Source organism: Notechis scutatus, chromosome 1 (assembly GCF_049901735.1).
Source record: "Notechis scutatus isolate UNSWTSFEM ecotype Mainland chromosome 1, rNotScu1.2, whole genome shotgun sequence".
NCBI lineage: Eukaryota > Metazoa > Chordata > Lepidosauria > Squamata > Elapidae > Notechis > Notechis scutatus.
Window position 1 is genome coordinate 238330200 of NC_142009.1, and position 25589 is coordinate 238355788.

General features: G+C 36.7%; 1 protein-coding gene across 1 annotated transcript in view; it reads left to right on the forward strand.

Moving 5' to 3' along the window:
• The window catches only part of LOC113412532 (uncharacterized), a 71566-nt gene extending 48883 nt beyond the window's left edge, over positions 1-22683 (forward strand). Inside the window, exons 33-49 of the mRNA XM_026668245.2 lie at positions 452-620; positions 1111-1361; positions 3032-3215; positions 4685-4916; positions 6236-6414; positions 8002-8071; positions 10196-10296; positions 10752-10783; positions 12166-12340; positions 13689-13790; positions 15405-15448; positions 16158-16280; positions 16376-16471; positions 17884-18000; positions 18939-18987; positions 21612-21723; positions 22030-22683. Coding sequence (XP_026524030.2) covers positions 452-620; positions 1111-1361; positions 3032-3215; positions 4685-4916; positions 6236-6414; positions 8002-8071; positions 10196-10296; positions 10752-10783; positions 12166-12340; positions 13689-13790; positions 15405-15448; positions 16158-16280; positions 16376-16471; positions 17884-18000; positions 18939-18987; positions 21612-21723; positions 22030-22207 — 2214 coding nt within the window. The 3' untranslated portion in view covers positions 22208-22683. The remainder of the gene's footprint in view (positions 1-451; positions 621-1110; positions 1362-3031; positions 3216-4684; positions 4917-6235; positions 6415-8001; positions 8072-10195; positions 10297-10751; positions 10784-12165; positions 12341-13688; positions 13791-15404; positions 15449-16157; positions 16281-16375; positions 16472-17883; positions 18001-18938; positions 18988-21611; positions 21724-22029) is intronic.
• Positions 22684-25589: the final 2906 nt, after the last annotated feature.

Consider the following 25589-nt stretch of genomic DNA (forward strand, 5'->3'; position numbering starts at 1 on the left):
TTTCTGTTCTTTTTCCAGTGTAGTTTAAAGCCTAGGATTTCTTAGTAATTACTCATACAGGTACTAAGCAAACATACACCTGATTATCTTATGAAGCTAGACAAAATCAAGTGGCTGCTCCCTTGTGGCACTCTTTGTTTCCCAAATGGTGTTATTGCTCCATATTTGAAAGATCCCTATTTGCTTCCCAAATAGAATTGGTCCCCATTGTTTCCTAATTGACCTTACCTTTCTTTCTTTCTTTCTTTCTTTCTTTCTTTCTTTCTTTCTTTCTTTCTTTCTTTCTTTCTTTCTTTCTTTCTTTCTTTCTTTCTTTCTTTCTTTCTTTCTTTCTTTCTTTTTCTTTCTTTCTTTCTTTCTTTCTTTCTTTCTTTCTTTCTTTCTTTTTTCGTTTGTTTGTTTTTAATTATGTCAATAATTTTAGAATAATATTCTCTTGTTTGCCTCCCAGTATAATGAAACATGGATGTTTAATAATTGCACTAAAGCAACATGTGAGGGGAACAACCGAATTGTTATGGTGCCGCTCCCACAAGCTGAGAAGAACAACTGTGCCAGTGGACTTGAACCAAAGAAAATAGTGAATAAAGATGGTTGCATAGTACGCTATGAGTGTGAATGTAAGCAAAATAGATTGCAGTACAATATTCATATTTACAAAGGAGTAAGATCTGTCAGGTTTAACTCCATCTCCTTTCTGCAGCTACTTGTAGCATTCCAACTTTGGTTCCTGGAAGAAAAATATGTATATTTTAATATTATGTAACATGCAATTATCTCATATATATCTGCATGTATATATCACCTATAGCAGGGGTATCAAACTCATGTCATCACAGCGGAGTCACGTGACATATCAGGACTTTTTTCCCCTTCGCTAAACCAGGCATGGGCGTGGCCAGCGCATGACGCATTCAGCCTGCAGGAGTTTGACAGCACTGACCTATAGCATCAGCTAAGTTAGGACTTATTCACTCATTTTCATGGTTACAAGACAGCTCTGTAGTCCTTCAAATGTCATGGATACTAATTCTTTCAGTGGTGAATTAAATATCCTTTGTTAAAAAAGACTGCACACTTAATTGTGTACTTTTTAATTTTTTCTTATAGGTTTCTGTAAGGGTTGGGACCATTACAATTTTATGACTTTTGACGGCACTTCTTACACTTTTCATGGCAATTGCACTTATATCTTGGTGAAAGAGATTGTGAATAAATACGGAAACCTCCGTATTTTGCTTGACAATGACTTCTGTGATGTAGCTGCTAATCAACCCTGTTCCAGAACCCTGTTAATATATTACAAGTCTATGGAAGTCCGACTAACTAGTGAAATACATGAAGGAGTGAGAGTTAACAAGGTAATGTGTCACAGGTTTAAAAAATAATAGTGAAAGAGATAGTTATGATAAGACAATATTGCAAAATAGTTGTTGAATCTTATAGTTATCAAGAGAAAAGTATTTGTTTTTCTTTTTAAATGTTGAACTATATTTAGGACAGACCAATTACTCTAACCTTAATCTCAAAATAAAGTTTATTTATGGTGTATTTTCCCCCCCTTACAAATAAATTTCATAAAGTTCAGATAAATATCTTCCTAGAAACAATGCCATTAGGCCACACCTTGGGGAAATTAGAAGCTTCCAGATGACTCACAGAACCACATAATGTTGGAAGAGTGGCCCAGGAAGTGTTTTTTATAGCTACTTCCAGACTACCACTAAGCACCATTTTAAACTGAAGCCATTTCCAATGTGAAAAGAAGCCTACCAAATCAAAATACTGCCCTTTGGAAAAGATGTTTGATAGGGACAGAAGAGCATTCACACATCCAGCCCTTCACATTCTAGTTGCCCATTGATTATATGCCTTCGGAAGCTGCAAGCCTGAACAGTTCAGCCAGCTGCATTTATACTCAGGGAATTTTTTTTATTGCCAATTATGTATGGTTGCAACTTCAAACAGTTGGGCATCATTTGTTGGACAATTAGTTCCCAAAATACTGCCAAACTATTTACTAAGACTGTATCACTATTATCCTTCTCATCCTTCTTATTACCTATTCTACTTATTACTATAATTTTGTTGCTTGTATCTTTACAATTTATATTGTTTATTTAGTTTCCTAATATGATTTATGTTGATTGCTTATTTAGTATTCTATGACTATCACTAAGTGTGGTATCTTATGATGCATAATGAATGTATTTATGATGATTATGATCATGATTTATCACTTATATCTTTTATGTATACTGAGAGCTTATGCACTGAAGACAAATTCCTTATGTGTCCAATCACACTTGGCCAAAAATAATTCTATTCTATCATTGTATAATATAGATGAAGAAACATACATATGGGAAACACATACAGAGATACATACATACATACATACATACATACATACATACATACATACACAGTCTGTATGTGTATATGTATGTGTACGTTTGTGTGTGTGTGTACACACACATACTTATACACATATACATGCATGTGTGGAAAGATAGATAGATAGATAGATAGATAGATAGATAGATAGATAGATAGATAGATAGATAGATAGATATGGAGATGGATAAACATATACAAATAGCTTTTTTCTTTTTCTTATTATAATGGTTAATTTTCAATTCGATTCACAGTCTGGGACTGGTAAAAACTTAACAGTTCAAATCCTAACCAAGGACCTAAGAGCTGTTAAGGCAATGCCTCGGTATGTTGGCAGTTCCGAGTAAGGTGGTTTGTTGCAAAGTCAGAATATTATTATTATTATTATTATTATTATTATTATTATTATTATTATTATTATTATTATTATTATTATTATGTTAGCTTGAACAGTACTTTGGAGGAAAGGCAGGTTACAACAAACAAATTATATTTTTTAAAAAATTCTAAAAGGCAGCAGAACATAAGCATTATAGAAGCAATTGAACTAAAATGCATTAAAATGGCATAAGGTAAATTGTTCAGGTTTACATTGCAGTATGCTCTTCAATCTCCTTTATCCTGCTGTTTCTAGATTTTTTTTGGCAATGAGTCTGTCCAAGAGGGTTTTGCCAAAGATGGCATCGTGGCTACTAGTGCTGGTGTTACCATGACGATTGAAATGCTTGACATTGATAGTTTTGTTTCCTTCAATGGTTTCACCTTCTTCATTATGGTTCCATATGAACTCTTTCAAGGCAACACAGAAGGACAGTGTGGTAAGTAACAAGAATAAATAAAATACTTCAGCACTTTCTCTTCAAGGCACTACCTTCAAAATAAATAAATTAATATGTGAACATGCCCACTATTATAACAATCAATAATAAAATAAAGTTTAGCAGTAAGATGATGTTTAACAGTCAGAATATTTGTCTTTCCAACTCCTTATACTTCCATTTATAAAAGAATTCAGAGTTGCTGCTACCTGCGTCTAGCTAGCTGAATCAATGGTTTGATTCAGTTCAGAAATAAAAATGCCTTCAAGGTGAACTTAGATTTCACTAATTCCATTCATGCAGACTGGTTAAACAGCGTGATGCAAATGGTTTCTCACATGTTTTTCCCGGGGTATTTCTCACATTTCTAGTCTTAACAAATAGCATTGGAGTTCTCCAGGTGGTTTCCTATCCAGTTTCTTATTAAGTCTGACCCAGTTTTGCTTGTGAGACAAGCCACGTGGGCTCGGTGATGACACTTTCTAAGTGACTTGATATATTTACTTATTTATTTATTTGATTTGTTAATTTCTTACAAGATAATAGGGATAAGTATATATATACATAGTTATGAATACATGAAATGGGTACATATAAGAAAAATAAAAGAAACAATAGGACAGGGACGGTAGGCACGTTGGTGCGCTTATGCACGCCCCCTACAGACCTCTTAGGAAAGGGATGAGGTCAATAGCAGACAGTCTAAGGTTAAAGTTTTTGGGGTTTGGGGAAGAAACCACAGAGTCAGGTAGAGTATTCCAGACATTGACCACTCTGTTGCTGAAGTTGTATTTCCTACAATCAAGTTTGGTGCGGTTAACCTTGAGTTTGTATCTATTGTGTGCTCTTGTGTTGTTATGGTTGAAGCTGAAGTATTCATTTACAGGTAAGTCATTGCAATGTATGATTTTTATATACCATACTTAGATCAGACCGAAGACGGAGTAATATAAAGCAGGGGTGTCAAACTCGATTTCATTGAGAGCTACATCAGGGTTGTGTTTGACCTCAGGGGGCACAGGTGGGTGTGGCCAGAGTAGGCATGGCCATCTTGACATCACTCATGTCAGGGGGGCCTGTGGTGGTCCAAACACTCTGCCAGAGAAAACGGGCTCCCAATCTCTGTTTTCGGCTGGGACAGCCTCCTGCAAACCTCTGCCAGCAAAAAGGGAGTTCAGGAGAGCCGCATGAGCTCTGTTTTCACTGGCAAAGGGTTGCAGGAGGCTGTCCCAGCCGAAAACTGGGCCTCTGCCAGAGGCAAATAGACAAATAGACACTAATACTCAGAGCCACATTGCGTGTGTGTGTGCTTGTGTGTTACAGAAATGTGCCCATATTATATCATTATTTCTTATTATTGAAATAGGAAATCCATTCCGCCATCCAAATGTTATTCCAAGTAGGCATGCTGCATACTCGTACAACTTGCATTTTTAACCTACTTATGATTTGCCTCTTTTTATTCCTAGGGAGTTGTTCAAATGACCAGTCAGATGATTGTCGCAAGCCCAATGGACAGAAAGCTGACTCCTGCTCAGAATCAGCTATCTACTGGCAAGTGCCTGATATCAATAAGCCCTACTGTCAGGTGGGGCCAACAACACCTCCTATAGTGAGCACAACTGTGCCAACTACATCAGTGGAGGCTACACCAACACCCTGCAGCTTTCCATCACCTTTGTGCCAGCTGATTATAAGCGAGTAAGTAAAACTCAGTTTTTGCAAACATGTCCTCTTTTGTCTCTAGCACAATAAATAATATGAGAGCTTCCCAGAAAACATTGGAGGCTCATCAAATATAAAGTTACTTTTAATAGCAGTGACAGGACCTGAACATGCATCATATGAAAGATTGTGAGGTGTATGCACAAGCACACATCTATATTCATTTATATGCAGAAACATTTACTAGCATGTGCAGCAGAATTGCTTGAGGGTCAGGTTCCCTGCTTCACTGTAATTTGGCCATAATGAAGACTAACCCTAACCCTAAATATATAGTATTTAGCCATGTAGTGACGCTGAATTGCTATTATCCTCATGTTCTCATCTTTCCTACTTCTCATCTTTCCTACTATCTTCTCCTATTGGTATCTTATGATTTATCACTTGTTGTTTGTATTTTATGGTTTATGATTGTATCTATGACCCAAAGGTGCTTTTTCAAGAGGCAACTAGACTTTCTTGTTTCTTTTGGAAGATGTTTCACTTCTCATCCAAGAAGCTTCTTGGATGAGAAGTGGAACATCTTCAAAGAAAAACAAGGAAGTCCAGTTGCCTCTTTAAAAAGCACTTTGGGGACAACCATGACCTGGATGACTGAGAATCTCCATAGACTTTGGATCTATGACTTATCACTTTGTTGTTTGTACATACACTGAGAACTTATGTACTGGAGACAAATTCCTTGTGTGCCCAATCACATTTGGCCAATAAAGAATATTCCAATCTGTCCTATATCAGTCCATCAAATAGATGTCTACAAGCTACTCCTATTCCCCAGTTCTATTCACTCACCAAGACTTTCTCTCCTCTTTCTCTTGCTTCTCAGCAGCCTGTCACTCATCTGGCACAATGATAGGAAAGGGAGCTTCACCAGCATAATAGCATTATAGACCCCAACCTGGGCATTGTCTGATTATTGAGCTAAGAAGCAGCGATTCTAACAGCAGTTCAGATGGGAGGCTATCTCAGTCCACAACCTGTCCTTGGGCCAGGAATGTTCTCCCCAACTATACATATACCTTCTGTAGTAATATTATGATATTTTACAGAATTAAGCATTGCTTTGTATTATTTACCAGATATTCGAACGATCTTCAGATTTCTTATATATCAGATAGAATAGTCATCTAGGAATATGACCTAGCAGTGCAGAATCAGAGTTTTTATATGCTTCGGTATCATGTCTTGCCACAAAGCTTGTTCTTTCAGTTGTACCTTCACCATGCAAAAAAAAACAAAAAAAACCCAAGCTTGTTTAATTGATATTATGTTAATTTCATCTCCTGGTTTTATAGTATTTTTGCAGATTGCCATAAAGTTCTGTCTCCAAGAAAATTCTATGACAACTGCCTCATTGAAACATGTCAGATTTTCAATGATTCCTTGAGCTGCCTCTACATTGACATGTATGCCTCTCTTTGTACGGCTAATGGGGCTTGTGCTGACTGGAGGAGCAAAACTGAAGGGAAATGCCGTAAGTAGAGAATGAGGTGCTTCTGCGTCTGTTAAAAGACAAATAGTCAACCATACAAACTGAACAACAAGGTGACACGGGCAAACATTATCTGCATCTTGTATCCCAATCTTTTTTCAATCTTTATTATTGTTTTTGAAGAACTTAAAAGCAGAATGCAAGGTAGCAGGAAATGTGTAAAGTACTGGGAAGAAAAGGAGTGGATTCCCATTCTTGGAAGTTGCATTTAGAACATAAGTTTTAGATAATTCCTTCCTGTATTCCATTATTCAGATCTATCTGCTCCCTAATATCGGTCTTTTTGTTCTTCTAGAACAGGTGTGGAGAACTATGACTCTTTTATGACTTGAGAACTTAACTTCCAGAATTCCTGAGCCAGCCATGCTGGCTTAGGAATTCTGGGAATTGAAGTCCACAAGTCATAAAGAGGCCATAGCTGCCCACCTCTATTCCAGAATATGATTTTTTAAAATATTTCTTTATATCCCATCTTTATTCTTTTTACAAATAACTCAAGGCAGTGAATATATCCAGCACACCTTCCTCCTCCTATTTTCCCCACAACAACAATTTTGTGAAGTGAATTGGGCTAAGAGAAAGTGACTGGCCCAAGGTCACCCAGCCAACTTTTATGGCTAAGGTGGGACTAGAACTCGTGGTCTCCTGCTTTCTAGCCTGGTGACTTAACCATTAATAGTGGTAAGCTTGAAGCAATAGCAAACATACATAGCAACATAGCAAGTTCTGCATATTATACTGTATAATATAAATCAACTTTGCCAGTACCCATGTAGATCAAATTCCACAGGATGTGTTATTTCTATAGCCTTGTTGTCTGAATAGATACATATACAGTACTGTGTTGGTTAACCATCAAAAGAGAAAGTCCACAAGACTTAAGTTTTAATTAGTGGGAAGTTTAAAAAGCAAATACTGGACGAAATTGCTTATTAATACACTAAATTGTTATCACTCTTATTTGTGACCTTTGTTTCACAACAGAAATGTTTTTACAATAATGAAATGAAAAACAGATTCAGAGGGGGTGGGGAATCCTAAAAACTGCAAAATTTCTGAAGATATCCTAAATATAACTCTGTCAAGATCTGTTTTAAATAGCTCAGAAACAAATCCAAAGATGTTGTTTCTGTTACCAACAATGTTATATTTTTCCTTTTGCAATTAAAAATAATTAATTAAGAATTGCAAGTTCATCAGGACATAAATGTTTTTCAAAAGGAAGAAGTTGCCCCTCCATCCCATGAACTTATAAATACTTAATATTCAGTCCTCAAAACTTAACAGAAAGCACTCTTAGTGGAATAACATGGGGATTTGATTGTTTTCTTCAAGGGAAAAATAGAGGAAGAAAGATAAATAAGAAAAAATGACAAGTTAAAAAGGTCTCTTTTCTCCCCTTGATTCTCTAAACAGTTTGAAATCACTTGTAGATGTTTTACTGGTTTTGTTGTTTTACACAATCTTTGGAGAAAGAGGTTGTGTATCTATAGGTGCCATATAGTTCCCCCCACCAAAGGAATCATTACCTTTGCCTGTTTGTAATGCATTTTATTCTCTCATTTACAGCCTATCTTTGCCCAAAAGACAAGGTGTATGCTCCTTGTGCTCCTATTCATCCACGGACCTGTGAAAATGAGTAAGAAAAAAAGAAAGAAAGAAAGAAAGAATTAACGTGTACTAATTCCTTTAACAAGCACATTTTTATTTCTTTCCATAGGAAATGTGACTTGATGGAATATTATGAATCTAGACCCAAGTGTGACATAATGACAACTTATGTATTAATTAGAAAAAAAAGTTATTTAAAACTTATTTGGATTGGATTGAGCAACGGGTAGAAACTAATCAAGGAGAGAAGCAACTAAGGAGAAATTTCCTGACAGTTAGAACTATTAATCAGTGGAATGACTTGCCTCCAGAAATTGTGAATGCTCTTAACACTGGAAGTTTTTAAGAAGAGATTGGATAACCATTTGTCTGAAATGGTGTAGAGTTTCCTGCCAAGGCAGGGGGTTGGACTAGAAGACCTCCAAGGTTCCTTCCAACTCTGTTATTCTATTCTATTCTAAACATTTGTATCTATGTAATGAGGCATGAGCAAATTTAAAGTTTATGTGAACTAACATTGCATTTAATTCATACAATAAGATTACATCTTGCTCTCCTTCTACACTACTGCATAACTGTCACTGTACTATGTAATTATGTTCTGGAATTTTATTTTTAGTTATTTTTTATTATTTATTAATTTATTCAATTTGGATGTCACCCAATTCTAACATAGTCCAGCTTTTTTCATATTGCTGCTTGAGTCTGGAGGGGGGGAGAACCCTGCTTTTTAAAGAGTTGCATGAAATCTAATATTTGGATACCTTAAAGCAGTTGCATCTTTTGTTTAGGCTCACCCGAAATCCTGAAAAATATTGGATTCTTTTAGGGAATTCCAGAAAAGTCCTAAGGTTGTTTAAGCTGCAAACATTATTCATGAGAGGCGTTCTAGTATTCTAGAAAAAGGAAGCCTTTTGATAAGACATCTCCGTGTACTTGAGAAGATGGTTCAGAATCAGTCTGCCTTAACTTTCCCATTTGAGAGAGGAGATTTAAAATGCTAAAAATGGATTTTTGAAGTATCTAATTTTGAATAATTATTAAATGAAGAGTAAGCAACAAGAATGGCCGTTTCTGAGCAGGGGAAAACAAGCCAATCAAAACACATAGGGAATATGCATGGCCTTGAAGAGGTCCAAAGATCCCTGCATCAAAAGATTAGATCCTAGTAATTTTTCAGAAAAAAACATACAGGTACTTTTCAACTTACAACAGTTCATTTAGTGACCGTTCAAAGCAGTAGTGGGATTCTTTTTTTTTTTTTTGCTACTCGTTTTGTGGGCATGGCTTGGGGAAGGATACTGCAAAATCCCCATTCCCTCCCCACTCCTGGGGGAAGGTTACTACAAAATCCCATTCACTCCTCACCCCACTAACCTGCTTTCCAGCTCCGTTCTCCTGTGCAGGGCAACAAAAGAAGACCCAGCAGATCAGCTGGGTCGGGAGGCAGAGAATAGATGGGGGCGGGGCCAGTCAGAGGTGATATTTGCCGGTTCTCTGAACTACTCAAAATTTCCACTACCGGTTCTCCAGAACCTGCTGAATACCACCTCTGGTTCAAAGTTACAGCAGCACTGAAAAAGTGACATGACCATTTTTCACACTTATGACCATTGCAACATCCCCATGGTCACATGATGAAAACTTGGACTCTTGGCAACTGATTCGTATTTATGATGGTTGCAGCGTCCAGGGGTCCTTGTGACCTTCTGACAAGCGAAATCAATGGGGGGAAGCCAGATTCACTTAACAACCATATTATTAACTTAAGAAGTACAGTGATTGTCTTAAAGAACTGTGACAAGGAAGAGTCTGCCCAGAAATGGCATCCTGAACCAATCAAGCATTGCCCTGTTCTGGTTGAACAAATGGTTGCTTTGACTGCTAGAAATGGGGAAGAGTTACATAGAATTAGCCCTGAAAATGCCAATTTTCTTTTATGCTTGAACAACTAAAACATGATTTTTGTGGGATTTCTCTTTTTTTTTTTTTTTGCATATCTTCATGATGTGCTTTTTAAACATTTCAACAAAATGGAAGACACCCTATTAATTTGTCTGGCAGCTATTTTATTACTGAAAAGTGAGCAGGAATATAATATATAATACTAAAAAATATTTCAATTATATACAATTTTCTCCATTTCTTGCAGATTAATGCATGATCAGAACGACCATGTTGCTGAACGATGCGTTTGCCCTGAGGGCTCAATCTTGTTCAGTTCTCACACTGGCCTCTGTGTTCCTGAATGTGGTAAGTTTCTCTTTTCATTATGAATAGCAATGACCCACTGGTTACTGAACATACAACATACTAATAATAGATTGAATCATCTTTATATTTGGCAGATAGGGAGAATAGTCATATGGTTTGAGAGGGAAATGGTGGCCTTTTCAATTTTGCTTTTCCAAGGAAATTAAATACATCAGCTTTTTTGTGGCCATAGTTTTTTCACAACTGGTTTTAATTCAGTAAAAGAGAATATTTATAGCTCAGGGTTGAAATGAGGGGTCCTTGGTGCTCTCTGAGTTTGCTTGCTTTCTTGCAGACATTTCATATCCCAAACTAGCTAACATCATCAATACAATGTTCAGAATCCCAAGCTCATTGTGGTCTTAATGCATCTGGATGCTTCCATGTTGAAGGAGAGTGTACTATATTATCTGAGCAAAGGACATCTGTGTGAATTTTTAACCTTTTTTTAATAGGTTGTGTGGGACCAGATGGATCCCCCAAACCGGTAAGTAGTTCATACAGAATGCTATGTCATCATGAACCCAGGGTACATCACTAGAAAAGGACATCATGTCACTTTTAATTGAAGATGGGAGACCATTTCACTTAGAAACACAAAATGGGATAAACTATAAGTGGAGGTAGTGGCAGTGTGATGACCCAGGGCATGGCACAAAGGCAACACAGTCAGATAATGAGTAGGAGTCCCTTTATTAGCTCCAACTTTGCCCCCAGTGTCCTGGTTACCTTCTGGCTGGAGAAAAACTCCCCTGGGAACAGCCTTTGGCTGCAGAGAATCAAGTCCAAAACATGGTCAACAAAAACTGTAACTATAAGTCCAATCAAGGCAAGATGAGGTAATTAGATCAGCAGGGCAAGATAAGGAATTCCAGACATGAAGGAATGGTGGTAATTCAACATGGTTGGGAGGATGCCAGGAACTCAGATAATCAAAGTCAACACAAGATAAACTCACGTTTATTCCCAGCAGATGCCACAATCAGCTTGCATCTCTTTTAAACTCTCTTCCCAGGTGTGGCTAATGAAAGGAATCAGGGCCCTTTCTTCCCCCGTAAGCCACACAACCCACGTTGCTCTCTTCTCCATTCCTCCCTGGGTATCTTAGGATGAAGAGGGGGGTGGGCCTGGGTCTTCCTCTGAATTCCCTCTCCCTTGTTCTACCTCTTTCCTGCTCTGCCCAGCCAGACTTTGCCCTTCCCCAGTTTCCAACAGAGCCACACTCCCACTCCCTGTCAGCTATTTGTCTTCTTCCTCAGATTCAGACTCCAACAGGGGCATGACAGGCAGAGTCAAAACACATGCCCAAAAGTTGTTCTTAGAAGAGCAAGATTAAACTAAATGAAAATTATAGAGGCTGTCAATTCTAGTCCCATCTTATGGATGTAAAACTGACAGAGTGATTTTAGACTAGTCACTTTCTCTCAGCCCAACTCACCTGGTTGTTGTTGTGGGGAAAATATGAGGAGGAAGGAGTATTGGTATGTTCACCATCTTCATTTGTATATGAAAAAAGCAGGATTTAAAAAAAAGCAGTTAACCTCCAGTGCTAACTAAAATTCTTGACTTCATGTCCGCTAGTATTAAGTTTATATTTATCAGACAGAACTCTTGAAATGATGCGTACCTAATTTATCATATGTTTCCTATGGTTTGTAATTTTAGAAGCCTTCTTGGCCATTAAATAAAATCACCATGAAGAAAATCTCTTCCAAATTTTAAGGAACAATTCAGCAGGTATATCTGACATAATGAAAAATATAAAGCCAAGTAATTGCTCCTTCTTAAGTACACTGATGGTCCAACCGATAAGTTAGAAAATTATAGTTATCATTGTGTCCTCATTAATCTGACTTTTCTTTATGACAGCCGGGTAGCAAATGGAAGAGCAACTGTCAAGAGTGTACATGTGATCCTTTGACTATAAGCATACATTGCAAGCCACAGAGCTGCCCACTAACAACCCATGATTGTGTGGAGGAAGGATACATGCCCGTCTCTGTGCTAAATGCAACAGATCCATGTTGCTCCATAATAACATGCGGTATGCATTATTACTTATCTCTAATACCAAAAGGGTTGTAAAACTCTGTTGTGCTCTCTCTCTCACACACCTATATCCATATACCACATTAATATATTACAGGTTCCACAAACATCACAATGACTGGCCCAATGAACCTTCAGACCCAAAAGTCTGAGAAAATGATCTAAAGAGACAATATCAGGGTGTTGCACAGCCAAGGTCTAAAAAGATATAAGAAACAATCAGAGAAAACTTCAATTCACATACACACTGAAAGGGGGGAGGGAGAAAGAGAGAGAGGGAGGGGAGAGGGAGGGAGGGAGGGAGGGAGGGAGGAAGGAAGGAAGGAAGAAGGAAGGAAGGAAGGAAAAAGGAAGGAAGGAAGGAAGGAAGGAAGGAAGGAAGGAAGGAAGGAAGGAAGGAAGGAAGGAAGGAAGGAAGGAAGGATATGTGGAATGACCTTGAGGGGCAAGGCAGCCAAGGGATGGATTAGTTAAAAGGCAGCTTAGCCTGCAGCAAGAACGTGTACAGGGCAAGAGCCCAGAAGAGACTGTTTTTGAAGGCTATAAAGGGAAGGAAGGAAAAAAGTAAATTCAAACTTGCCAGATTCTGTGATTGTAATTCTTCAATAAAGTAAAATTAGCTCTTCTTATCATGTTTTCTGTCTGGCTGACACATACTGCCCCCTTCTCCAGCACTTTTGAGACTAAACAGGTTTATCTGGTTGTGGTTGTTGAACCTTCCACACAGCCAGCACTCTTTTACTTTGAAAGAAGAGAGGGGAGGCATTGTTATCCCTAGAAAATAGAGGCATTTCATCTTTCTGCTACCACTTATCTTTGTAGTATTGTGATGAACAATGAGCCAAAGCTATTCTGGTTCCTGGAAACAGAAACAAGAGAAGTAATAATTGAGTCTTAAAATGTTAATATTAAATATGTTTCCATTAGAGAAAAAGTAGACTGCCTGCTGCCTGTCATTTTTAGACAGAAAAGAGAGAGAGAGAGAGAGAGAGAGAGAGAGAGAGAGAGAGAGAGAGAGGGAGGGAGAGAGAGAATATTAACAGGGATAGTAAATGAACACTCAAAAGAGAACTAAATTACCAATCCTCATATTTGATATATAGGAGAGATAGCAATCTTTGGAGGTTCAAACACCCTGTATTCTTCACATGCTAGCACCATGTGCTTCAGATAGATATTTTTAGGCAGAAACGAGAAATCTGGAAATGTTCTTTTCCTCATTTCCTATAAGATCAAGGTTATGTGCATCCAATACGCTAGGATCTACTTGTTCTGATATCACATTAGAATTATAGATGAGAGGGCCTTGTTCAGTTCTTTCTTCTTGCTGATCTATTCCACAGTATGCAACACCAGTATGTGCTCCAACGAAAAGAAGATTTGTGAACCCGGATATCATGTAGCCTCAATCTCTTATGATAACTGCTGTGGCAGCATTAAATGTGGTAAGTTCAAACTTGCTGAGATATACTATAAAATAAATGGACTATATAGTCTAAGGCAGTGATCCCCAACCTTTTTACGCCGCGCCCGGTATCCCCAACCTTTTTTATGGCGCGGCCCGGTACCGGCATTAGCTGGGCGCCGCCATCTTTTTGATGAAAAGTGCTTCCGGTGAGCTTTCTACCGGAAAAGCTCACCGGAAGCACTTTTCATCAAAAAGATGGCGGCACCTGCAAGCCAGCGACCCGATAGGACTTGTTCCACGGACCGGTGCCGGTCCGTGGACAGTTGTTGGGGACCCCTGGTCTAAGGGGAAAACAGCCATAACCAGGAGAATTGTAGTTGAGATTAAACAACATGAATGTAGGATGGATGTATTCCTAACTTTGGTTTCTATTTGTATCATAACAAATTTTAATTTTAAAAAATGGGAATTTAGGGTAGCTATAGAAGTCATTATTTAAGCATGATAAGCAGTTTTGTGCTGTAGATCTGAAGTTGTATTGAAATAGCATTCCCTACTTTAATATTTTATCTCATCTAATTATTAATAACAAGTCTGATAAAACTGTCAAATCTCCATTCAAATCTTCATTCTGCAATAAAGACTGACATTTCATATTCACATATTCACTGAATTTAAGGGGTCTAAATCAGAGGAGATTCACCCAGAATTCCATCATGAGGGGTTTAGTCTCATCACTATATCTGTGCCTTATATATCCCAGAAGGCTGTTGGCTGCCATAAGCTTCTTGGAGGAAAGAAATCTAAAAGTCATAAGTAAAATGAAATAAAAGTAACTTTGTATATAAAGTATTCAGCTATCTTCTTAGAATTATTTATAACTGGATAATTAAATAGTATTAAATAGTCAGTATTAAACAGTCAACTGGGGAAGTTCAGACTGCCCCAGGGGCTGTTGATATAGTTCTACAGAGGAATTATTGAGTCTGTCATTTGTCCTTCTATAACTGTCTGTTTGGTACAAAAACTGAATAGGACAGGTAGACTCCAATGGATACTTAGGACTTCAGAAAAAACAATTGCAACTAGCCTGTCTTCCATTAAGGACCTGTATATTGCCCAAGCCAGAAAGAGGGCTGAGAAAATATCTATAGACCCCTCACATCCTGGGCATAAACTATTTCAACTCCTTCCCTCAGGATGCCGCTGTAAGGCATTGCATGCCAAATCAACTAGATATAGGGACAGTTTTTTCCCCTTGTATCATCACTGAACACCTAATCCTCACAGTATTTCTGATGTCTATTTACCCATGTTGTGTGTTATTATTATTATTATTATTATTATTATTATTATTATTATTATTATTATTATTATTATTATTATTATTATTATCGTTCTCATCTTCTTCACTACCCCCTCTTATTGGTATCATTATTATAATTATTATTACTCTGTTGCTTGGCATTTACACTGAGACCTTCTGCATTGGAGACAAATTCGCTGTGTGTCTAATCACATTTGGCCAAATAAAGTATTGTAATTATAATTCTACTATTCTAATTCTATTAAATTCTTATTATTTTTATTACTTTTATATCTGAATATTTTTCCCATTATACTTTAAATAATTGGTTCTTTCTGTTTTCAGAAATAACAGAAAATGTCTGTTTGGTTAATGGATCAGTTTATAAGGTAAAGAAACTAGTTTTTATTATTCATGTATGTGAATAAAACTGTTTTCTACATTTTCAATTATAAATCAAAAGTTTGGCATGAAGATCCATATTGTACTCTGGATTTCACCATCCCTGTCAGATAAAGGGTTCATTGGCTTGAGCTCTAGGGAATAACAGAGATCTGTGAGGAGGACCCCAAATATCAAGATGGTATTTATGATGGCACAGTCAAAGCCTTTTAAGTCTACATAGGAGAATATTTGTAGCTAAGGTTGAAATGTGGGGTCCTTGGTACTCTCTGAGCTTGGTTGTTTTCTTGTTCTAAGAGGCATGTATAAGTGCACAATTGTGCCTACCGTCCCAGTCCTATTGACCCCATTTATTCCTACCTATTTCCTGTATTCTTACTCATGTTTATACTTATACCTATTATCTTGTAAGCGACTGATAAATCAAATAAATAAATAATAAATAGATATTAATATAACAGTATATGTGACAATAACAAATAAAAGTAAGAAACAAAAACAAAGAAAAAGGGACCAGGATAATAGCCTCAGAGCTGCTCACCCACTGACATTCTTATATAGATATGCACCATTTTTCTTTATCACCTTACATGTCTAATGAAAGAAATATACTGTATATAGGCTTAGTTACAGTAAACACAAACGTGGCCCTTATGAGAATTATATAGAATTATATTCTATAATTTTTTCCCCCAGCCTGAAATGATCGTTCCTGGTAAATCCTGTGAAACATGCACCTGTAGTTCTGTTACGGACCCTGCTACCAAGAGAAATGTTGTGGAATGTAAGCCAGTTACCTGCAACACAGATTGTCCCATGGTAAGAACAAGTCTTTCCTGCCTAAATCTAGTTTAACTGGATTTTTACAGGTGGCTATCTCTCCATCAGTATTAATTCCTAGTGTCTGCCAACAGGGTCATGAGTACCAAATAAAACCTGGTGAATGTTGTGGAACCTGCATCCAAGTGGCTTGCATCATCATCATTAATGGCACTGCTGAGATACTGGAGGTAATATCTTCTCGTTTGTATTGTGCACAAGTGAAATAATATGGTGTTTCTGCACTTTCGCTAATTAATCTGAACTCCTTGTCAAACTGTCACACTGTATGTTTAATGCCTACTTTCTTAGCACTGGCAGATGAGAACAGAATTATCCAAATACGCTAAGCTGTTAAAATGTGACTAGAGCTCAGCATGCTTCCCTCCTAATACAGTATATTGGACTATGCTTCATCTTCTCCAGTCTACAAGACTGGTAGCAACTGGTAGGATAGGAAAATTGGACTAAACTGAAAACCGGTAGTGTTCTATCACCAGGAATAAGCAGACTCGAAGACCGGAGTTGAATTCAGCTCTTTATTAGCAACCAGTAACTTCAACTAAAGTCGAGCCGCGGCAGCCCTTTTTATAGCGGCTGCTCGCGGCTCGCAACCAATGGCATGCATTTAAACTTCCCGCCGCTTTAGGCGATCGGAAACTGTCATTATTAACCAATCATTAAGCTATGTTTTCAACCAATAGGAATGTGGTATTAGAAGTCTATACATGAATACACTACAGGTAGTCCCCAATATATGACCACAATTGGAATTGGAATTTCCATTGCTAAGCGATGTGGCCATTAGGCAAAACGTCATGTTACTGTGCCACTTAGCAAGAGCAGTTCTAATAGTCCTGGTTGCGATCAGGCCAGTGCTATTGAAAGGCGAGGACTTCACATTTCTCTTGCTCTGCCATGCTTGCCTTCACTTCATCTGACTTCTCTTCTCTCCCATTTCTGCCTATTTGGGTACCCTGCATTGTGCCACATACCCCTGCTACTCCCCAGTGACACAGCCCACAGCTGACCTTTGCTGACCTTTTATCTCCTGCTGGTGGCCCTGATTCTAAGCGCTGGACAAGGGTGCAGTTCTGAGATGCATGCAGTGAGAGCACTGGACCTTTGTCAATCAAAGTGGATTTGCCAGGCCCAATCAGGAAGGAGCAGCAGCAGGATGCAAAGCAAAGAGCCAGTGGTGGCTTCCTGAGAAAAAGGACTATGTGGGAGGTTGGTGGGGTGGCAGAATAAAGAGGAGAAAAAAGATGGTGAAGAGGTGGGAGGTACAGTGCACACACTTCAGTCCATGTTGCAAGCCACTGCTAGAAAACCAACCATTCACAAACGAACCTAGGCACTGGCACATGCGCTGCCAGTGCTAGGATATCTAAACAGCCAGGCTCTTCTTGAACAGCACCTGAGGTGTGGAATGCTGGGTGGGGAATTCTGGAAGTTGAAGTCCATACTGTACATCTTAAAGTTCCTGAGGTTGAGAAGCACTAATATATTAAGAACTTTGGTTTATAATTTTGTATTATAAAGTTTACAGTTAAAATAACAGTCCTCTCTCATACTCTCTCTTTCTCTTAATTACAAAAAACAGCCTGGGCAGACAAAAGTGGATAATTGTAAACAGTACAAATGTGAACCCAAGAACAATATGCTAGTTTTGGTTGAGACTATAGAAATGTGCCCTTTCTTTGACCCAGACTGCAAACCTGTAAGTTTTCTATCTCTTTTTATTTATTCTTTTTTTCATTTATGTTCTACATTTGTTGAGTATAATGAATATGTTTTTTTAAAAAAACTCATACTAAAGATCCATATCAAATAGTCATGATCAACATCCATCATTCAAGATTGAGATTAATGTTATCGATTATTCTTTCTAATGATTCTTATTCATAAACACTGAATAACTAACAGTTGCCTCCTATGCAATAAGTTGTGGATCAATTTATTTGTTCAGCAAGAAGAAATGGTGGTGACTAAAGCTAAGAGTGTATCCCACCCCGCATTATCTGGCTCACAATACATTCAGAATGAAAATATGTATATATTCAGTATTAAAAAAATGTGTAAGTTTATTTGGATGAGCAGGGTTATCACGCTTTCCACATTTGGAAACTCAGAGGTAACAACTTGTATTTCTTTATCCACATTATAATCTGGATTAATTTCTGGAATCCATATTATTTTCTGGCAGAAGAGTAGAGGTCACACACTTAGATGAATTAAATTGAAACTGTTGGGTTTTTCTCATTCTTGCCACTAGTGAATTATAGTGGTAATGCTCTTTAGGGTTCTTTTTTTTACAGAATGTGGTGTTCCTCAATGAAAAAAACATTAAATGCTTCTATTAGTAAAACTGTAACTATTCATTGAAATCATTGTTCTTTTACAGAGATAAAAAAATAATGCATTTTCCCACTTCATAAGCAGTAATGTATTAATAAGCAATAACTCATAATCAATTCATAACTTGCTGATTTTGAATCTCCTCTTTGGAAACATTGAAAAATGATAGATTGAAGCATATTGTTATGTAGGTAGTGAAGTTTTAAGGCAATTAATCCCACCTACTAGAAATAGCTATTTTTACTGTACATCCAGATGTGATATTGATTAAAATAACACAAACTTTCTTTGTTGTCAAAGGATCAAATTGAATGGACTCAAAATGGCTGCTGCAAGATATGCAAAGAGAGTAAGTAAACAAAAATGTAAAAATCCATAGTTCCTAAGGCCTTTATTAAGTACATTTGATAAGTATTACCTCTACCTCATTTAAATTTATGGATCAAAATGTTGAAGAGGGCAGGCCAAGAACTGAATCTTCTGCTATATCATTAGAGATAAATTGTCTCCTGAGATTCCTAAACTTGTTTTTTTCAATTTCTTTTTGCTTATATCTTACATATTATGGATTCTTTTCTATCAGGTCAGCAAAACCTATTCTGTTTATGACGCACATCTTGCACACTTCTCTTAAGTAATACTCCAGTGTTATCAATTATTGAATTCCCAAGAGTGAAAAATGAAGGCTTTGTGTGCTTGTGTAACATTCATCATTATTAGTAGGGCATTGAGCAGATGGCAACATTTGGCATTCCTAATAGAATAGAATAGAATTCTTTATTGGCCAAGTGTGATTGGACACACAAGGGAATTTGTCTTGGTGCAAATGCTCTCAGTTATCTGGATTAAAAAGCTAAGTGGAGTTATACATCATTAACATGTGGATGGGCAGCCACTGGGAATTTCCAAAGTTGTAGGAGAGATTGAGAAGATCAAAAAAAAATAAGTTGGAAGGAAACAAATGGTAGATTATTTCATTAATCAGCAACCACAACAGTAAATATGAAAACTAAGTGAAAAGTAAAATATTTTCTTTTGTTCTCTAATTTCAAATGTCAGTCTACTCATTTCAGCACATTCCAATATTTTCTTAATGATTTCCTCCTGTGATGGTGTTTTCTCATTTTTCCAGTTTTTGGCAAATACAATCCTAGCCACTGTTAATACATTTACAATCAGATATTTCAAGCCTTTACGATATGTTTCAGGTAAAATTCCCAATAAAAATATCTCTGGTTTCAAGTCTATATGTTTTTTTGTCATTTTTTCCAACCACATGTGGATTTTAGTCCAGTATTTTTTAGCATCCGCACAAGTCCACCACTTATGGTAATATGAGCCAGGTGTCTGATGACATTTCCAACATTTTTCGGATTTATTCTTGAACATTCTTGCTATTCTTGTCGGGGGGAAATGCCACCTGTAAAACATCTTATACAAATTTTCTTTATATGCTGTTGACATTGTCATTTTATAATTTTGAGACCACAATTTTTGCCATTTCTCTAAATCAATCCCATATCCAAAATTCTTCCCCCAAGCAATCAGAGTTTCTTTAACTTGTTCTTCTTCTAATTTAATTTCTAATAAATATCCATACAATTTTTTAATCACCTTTTCATCAGGACCTGTCAAAATCTTATCTAAATCAGTCAATTTATCATAGAAACCTTCTGTTTTAGAATCTTTGTCATTCTTTGAATGTATTTGCGCATATGAAAACCAATTCATCTTTATACCTTGTTCCTCTAATTTTTGCATAGATTTAAGTTCACCCTTTTCATTCAATATTTCACCATATCTAACTGTTTGTTCCTTTTTGTATATTATAGGATAAGAAAATGCTTCAATAGTCGATAGCCAGACTGGAATTTTCAAATAACATTGTCTTTTAATCTTCTCCCAGTTTAACCACAGAGACTCCCGTATATAATGTCTTCTAAAATACCCCTGTGTTTTAGTTCCTTTATACCATAAAAAAGCATGCCACCCCAACAACAAATCATGTCCTTCTAATGTCAACAATCTAGTATTTCTTAGTGTTATCCATTCCTTACCCCACATCAGATCTGTGGCTTGATAATACAACTCCCAATTAGGCAAACCAAATCCTCCTCTAATTCTAGCATCTTGCAAAAGTTTTAATTTTATTCTCGCTTTCTTACCTTGCCATACATATTTCAACACAATTTTATTTAAATCTTCAAAGTAATCTTTTCCAAGCCTAATTGGAATTGTTTGAAACAAATATAAAATTCTGGGTAATATATTCATCTTGATTGTTGAAATTCTCCCTATTAGTGACAGTTGTAAATTTTCCCATTTCACCAGATCTAGCGCTATCTGCTGTTTAAGTTTGATATAATTATTCTCTTTTAATGTACTACATCTTGCTGTCAAATATATCCCCAAATACTTGATCTTATTCGTGACCTGAATTTTAAATAGGTCTGCCAGTTCTTCCTTTTGTCTTAATAGCATATTCTTTGTCAAGATCTTTGTCTTATCTTTATTTTCAAACCAGCCACCTTTCCATATGATGTCTCTATCTTTTCTATCAATTTTGATGCTGTTTCTAAAGGGTCTTCTAAGATGAAAACCAGATCATCTGCAAATGCTTGCAGCTTAAATTCTTCCTTTTTGATTTTCATTCCTTTTATATTCTTTTCATCTCTAATATTTCTGTTTAGCACTTCCAAAGTTAACACAAACAACAAAGGTGATAGTGGGCACCCTTGTCTTGTTCCTTTTCTTATATTGATAGAGTCTGTCAGTTCTCATTACCTTTGCCGTTTGCTTATAGTGTATAGCTTCTATTGCTTGAATAAATTTTCTAGCAAAACCCATCTGTTCCAACAGTAATAACACGAATCGTCAATTCACATTATCAAATGCCTTCTGTGAATCTTGAAATATCGGAGCCATATATAAAATATAATATAAAATATTTTCTTTTTACCTTTTATTTTTTAGTACCAAACTGCAAGCCATACAAGAATCAAACTCTAATTCGTGAAAATGAATGTATATCTTCGGAAACTGTTGAATTGACCTACTGTGAAGGAACTTGTCTAACCTCTTCAGTGTAAGTTACAAGGAGGCCTATCATACTCTTTAAATATTCATTCCTCTTCTGGGTAATGTGATATTCGTAAAATATCTTCATTTGCTTTTGGAGACAAGAGCCCTTTTCAATTTGCTGGTTGATTGTGTTGGATTGTTTTGATGATTGGGCGGCCATGTGCATTTTTAATCATTCTGACAAACTATTTGTTGGAGTTTTTAACCTCTACAGTAATCCCCAAGACTTATTTGAGATGGGCAGTGTAAAAATGCATGTAATAAGTTACGTTTTACCAAAGTATCTAACTTTTTTTTTCCACCTGGACAGGTATTCCCTAAAGGAAAAAGCATTTCAGCATAATTGTAATTGTTGCCAAGAGTCCAAGAGCCATAAAAAAGAAGTAACCTTAACATGTCTGAATGGCACAACCATCATTTATGACTATTTATATGTGGATGAGTGTAAATGCAGCAGTGGATGCAACTTCGAAGCTCCAGCCAGCTAGAAGAAGAATTTTTTAAATTTTTCTTAGTCCAAAATAAATCCAACAATCACTCATCAGAAATCAGTCATCATCCAGTGCTACGTCTGATCTCTCCCTGTGTCCTTGAACCAGATGTTTTTCTATTGGCCAGTTATTTAATCAAATTAATGTTCTTTTTCATGTAAAAATAAAATTACATTCATTCTGGCAAACTTTCAAAATGAGAGCATTCTCCTTCGAAGGTTTTTCTCTTTAGAAAACCTTCCAAGTATTCCTAACATAATGACAGAAATGTATAATATTATAATGTAGAAAATTAAATTCTTATATGTCCATGCTTCTCTTGCTTTGCTGATTTTTGAGGGAGGGCAGGGGTTACAAGTCTTTAAACAACGCAATATAATCTGCAAGCGTAAACCTCTGTATAGCATCAATACTTAACTTGCTTTCCCATTTAATTCTGCTTTTTTGAGATTAATAAACAATACTTAAACAAGTTCACCTGGTAAATCTGTTGTTTTCATTCATCCATCTATTAAAGTCAAACTATCACATTGTGATAACTTACTGTTGAATTATATAAAAAGAGCAGGGCAGCCCTTTGCAACTAGTAACCTCTAGAAGGAGTTACATAATTTATTTAATTGTGATCAATAATCTGCAAAATAAAAACATACAACAAACAATCCAGTGTAACATGAACAGTGTAATGGTCATATGAATTGTAAAAATTAAGATTTAAAAAACTGAGAAAGAGAAAAATTGAATATAATACAATCAACAAGATAAAACTTAAGATAAATAGAAATACATAAAATTACATAAAAATGCAATAACATCAAAGAGTAAAGACAGATTTCTTAATGCTATCATGATAAAATAGGGGAATGTTATGCTTTTCTACGAATAGAGTAGAATTCTTTTTTTATTGGCCAAGTGTGATTGGACACACAAGGAATTTGTCTTCGGTGCATAAGCTCTCAGTGTACACAAAAGATATAAATGATGAGTCATGATCATAGTCATCGTAAATAGATTCATCATGAATCATAAGATACAACACTTAGTGATAGTTGTAAGATACTAAATAAGCAATCAGAATCATACTAGGAAACTAAATAAATCAATATAAATCATAAGATACAAGCAACAAGGTTATAGTCATAAGTAGAAAAAGAGATAGGTAAAAGGAAGGATGAGAAGATTAATAGTAATACAGTTTTAGTAAATAGTTTGACAGTGTTGTGGGAATTAATTGTTTAGCAGAGTGATGGCATGTGGGGAAAAACTGTCCTTATGTCTAGTTGTTCTGATGTGCAATGCTCTATAATGTCGTTTTGAGGGTATAAGTTGAAACAATCTGTGTCCAGGATGTGAGGGTCTGTAGATATTTTCATAGCCCTCTTTTTGACTCATGCAGTATACAGGTCCTCAATGGAAGGCAGGTTGGTACCAATTTTTTCTGCAGTTCTGATTATCTGTTGAAGTCTGTGTCTGTCTTGTTTGGTTGCAGAGCCAAACCAGACTGTTATACAGGTGCAGATGACAGACTCAATAACTCCTCTGTAGAACTGTATCAGCGGCTCTTTGGTCAGCCTGAGCTTCCTGAGTTGGTGCAGAAAGAACATTCTTTGTTGTGCTTTTTTGATGATGTTTTTGATGTTAGGTGTCCGTTTTAAGTCTTGAGTCTGAGACATTATAGAACCTAGAAACTTGAAAGTATCTACGGTTGATACTGTGTTGTCTGGTATTGAAAGAGATGGTAGTATAGGAGGGTTTCCTCAAAAAATCACTACAAATAGAAAATGTGGGCAGTGGTAATATTTCAGGTTCATTCTCATCACAAACACAAGGTCCATCAATCAGAGGGATCATATAATACCATAGAATATTTGTAGCTCAGGACTATAGGATCTTTGGTGTTCTCTGAGCTATGGGACACCAAAGATAGCACTTTAGACTTATATACCACTCCACTGTGCTTTATAGCACTCTCTGAGCAATTTACAAATGTCAGCACATTGCCCACAACAATCTGGGTCCTCATTTTACCAACCTCAGAAGGATGGAAGGTTGAGTCAACCTTGAGCCCATCAGGATTTAACTCCTGGCACCGGGCAGAGTTAGTCTGCAATACTGCATTCTAACCACGGCACTACGGCACAGGGAAAACTAGTATTGTCAAGAATGAAGCACTAAAATGAGACAAAGAAACAAGATTAAATACTTTGCAGGTAGTCCTTGATTTACAACCACAATTCAGCCCAAAATTTAGGTTACTAAGTGAAACATTTGTGAGTTTTGCCCCATATTACAACCTTGCTTGCCAGAGTTGTTAAGTAAATCACTGCAATTGTTAAGTTAGCAACACAGTTAAGTGAATCTGGGTTCCCCATTGATTTTGTTTGTCAAAAGGAGAATCACATGACTCTAGGACACTGCAACTGTAATAAATATGAGTCAGTAGCCATGCGTCTGAATTTTAATCACATGACCATGGGGAGGAAGCAATGATTGTTCAGCTGGAAAACGGTCATTAGTCACTTTTTGCAGTGCCATTGTAACTTTGAACGGTCACTAAATGAACTGTTGTAAGTTGAAGATTATCTGTAAAAACATTTTCCAGGTTGCAACCACCACCAAAGGATGGCTGTAGCATCCAAATTCGTCTACTGCTGGGGCATCAAGCTGGCAGTCTGTGGGCCGGATGCATCACGCACAGGCCATGCCCACCCCAGCTCCGTGAAGGGGAAAAGCATCACATAACATGACATGGCGAATTTAACACCCTTGATCTACCATGTAGTGTCAAAGATTATTTGATGGATTTCAGCTTTATTTCTTTTTAAATCAAGGGATAGCAGAGACTAGATGGAAAGGCCACAATAATCACTGAATTAAATGAATAATCAGAAAAGGTTTTCTTTCTTTTCACCTTGAGGAAAAGCCATGAAAAACCATTAATGAGACCAAGGTGACTTTGGAAAACAGGAATTTAAGTCAACAAGATAATGAACTTTTTCTCCCAACGGAATCATGTCAGTTTTCATGTTGATTAAAGCAATTGAAACACAGGTGACTGCAGAAGAGTACATACAACAATCTATCTTGAGCAATTTCAGGGATTTTGAATCACTGTAGGCACATAACTCTGCATGATACAGCATTTGGGATATAGATATGGCAAATTAAATCTGTTTAAAAAGCTTGATGGTGACAGGTAGGCATTTGCTCCTTTAGAATGAAAACAAAACGAACAGGCTTGCCTTGACACTATTATTAGCTTTGGCAGAAATACAATTGTTCATGCCAAGCTCCAGAGGCCTGAAAAATTCTGCCAACGTATTTAAAAACTGGAGCTTCTTCAAATTTTGATGTTACACAATTTGCCTTTGATGTTTGT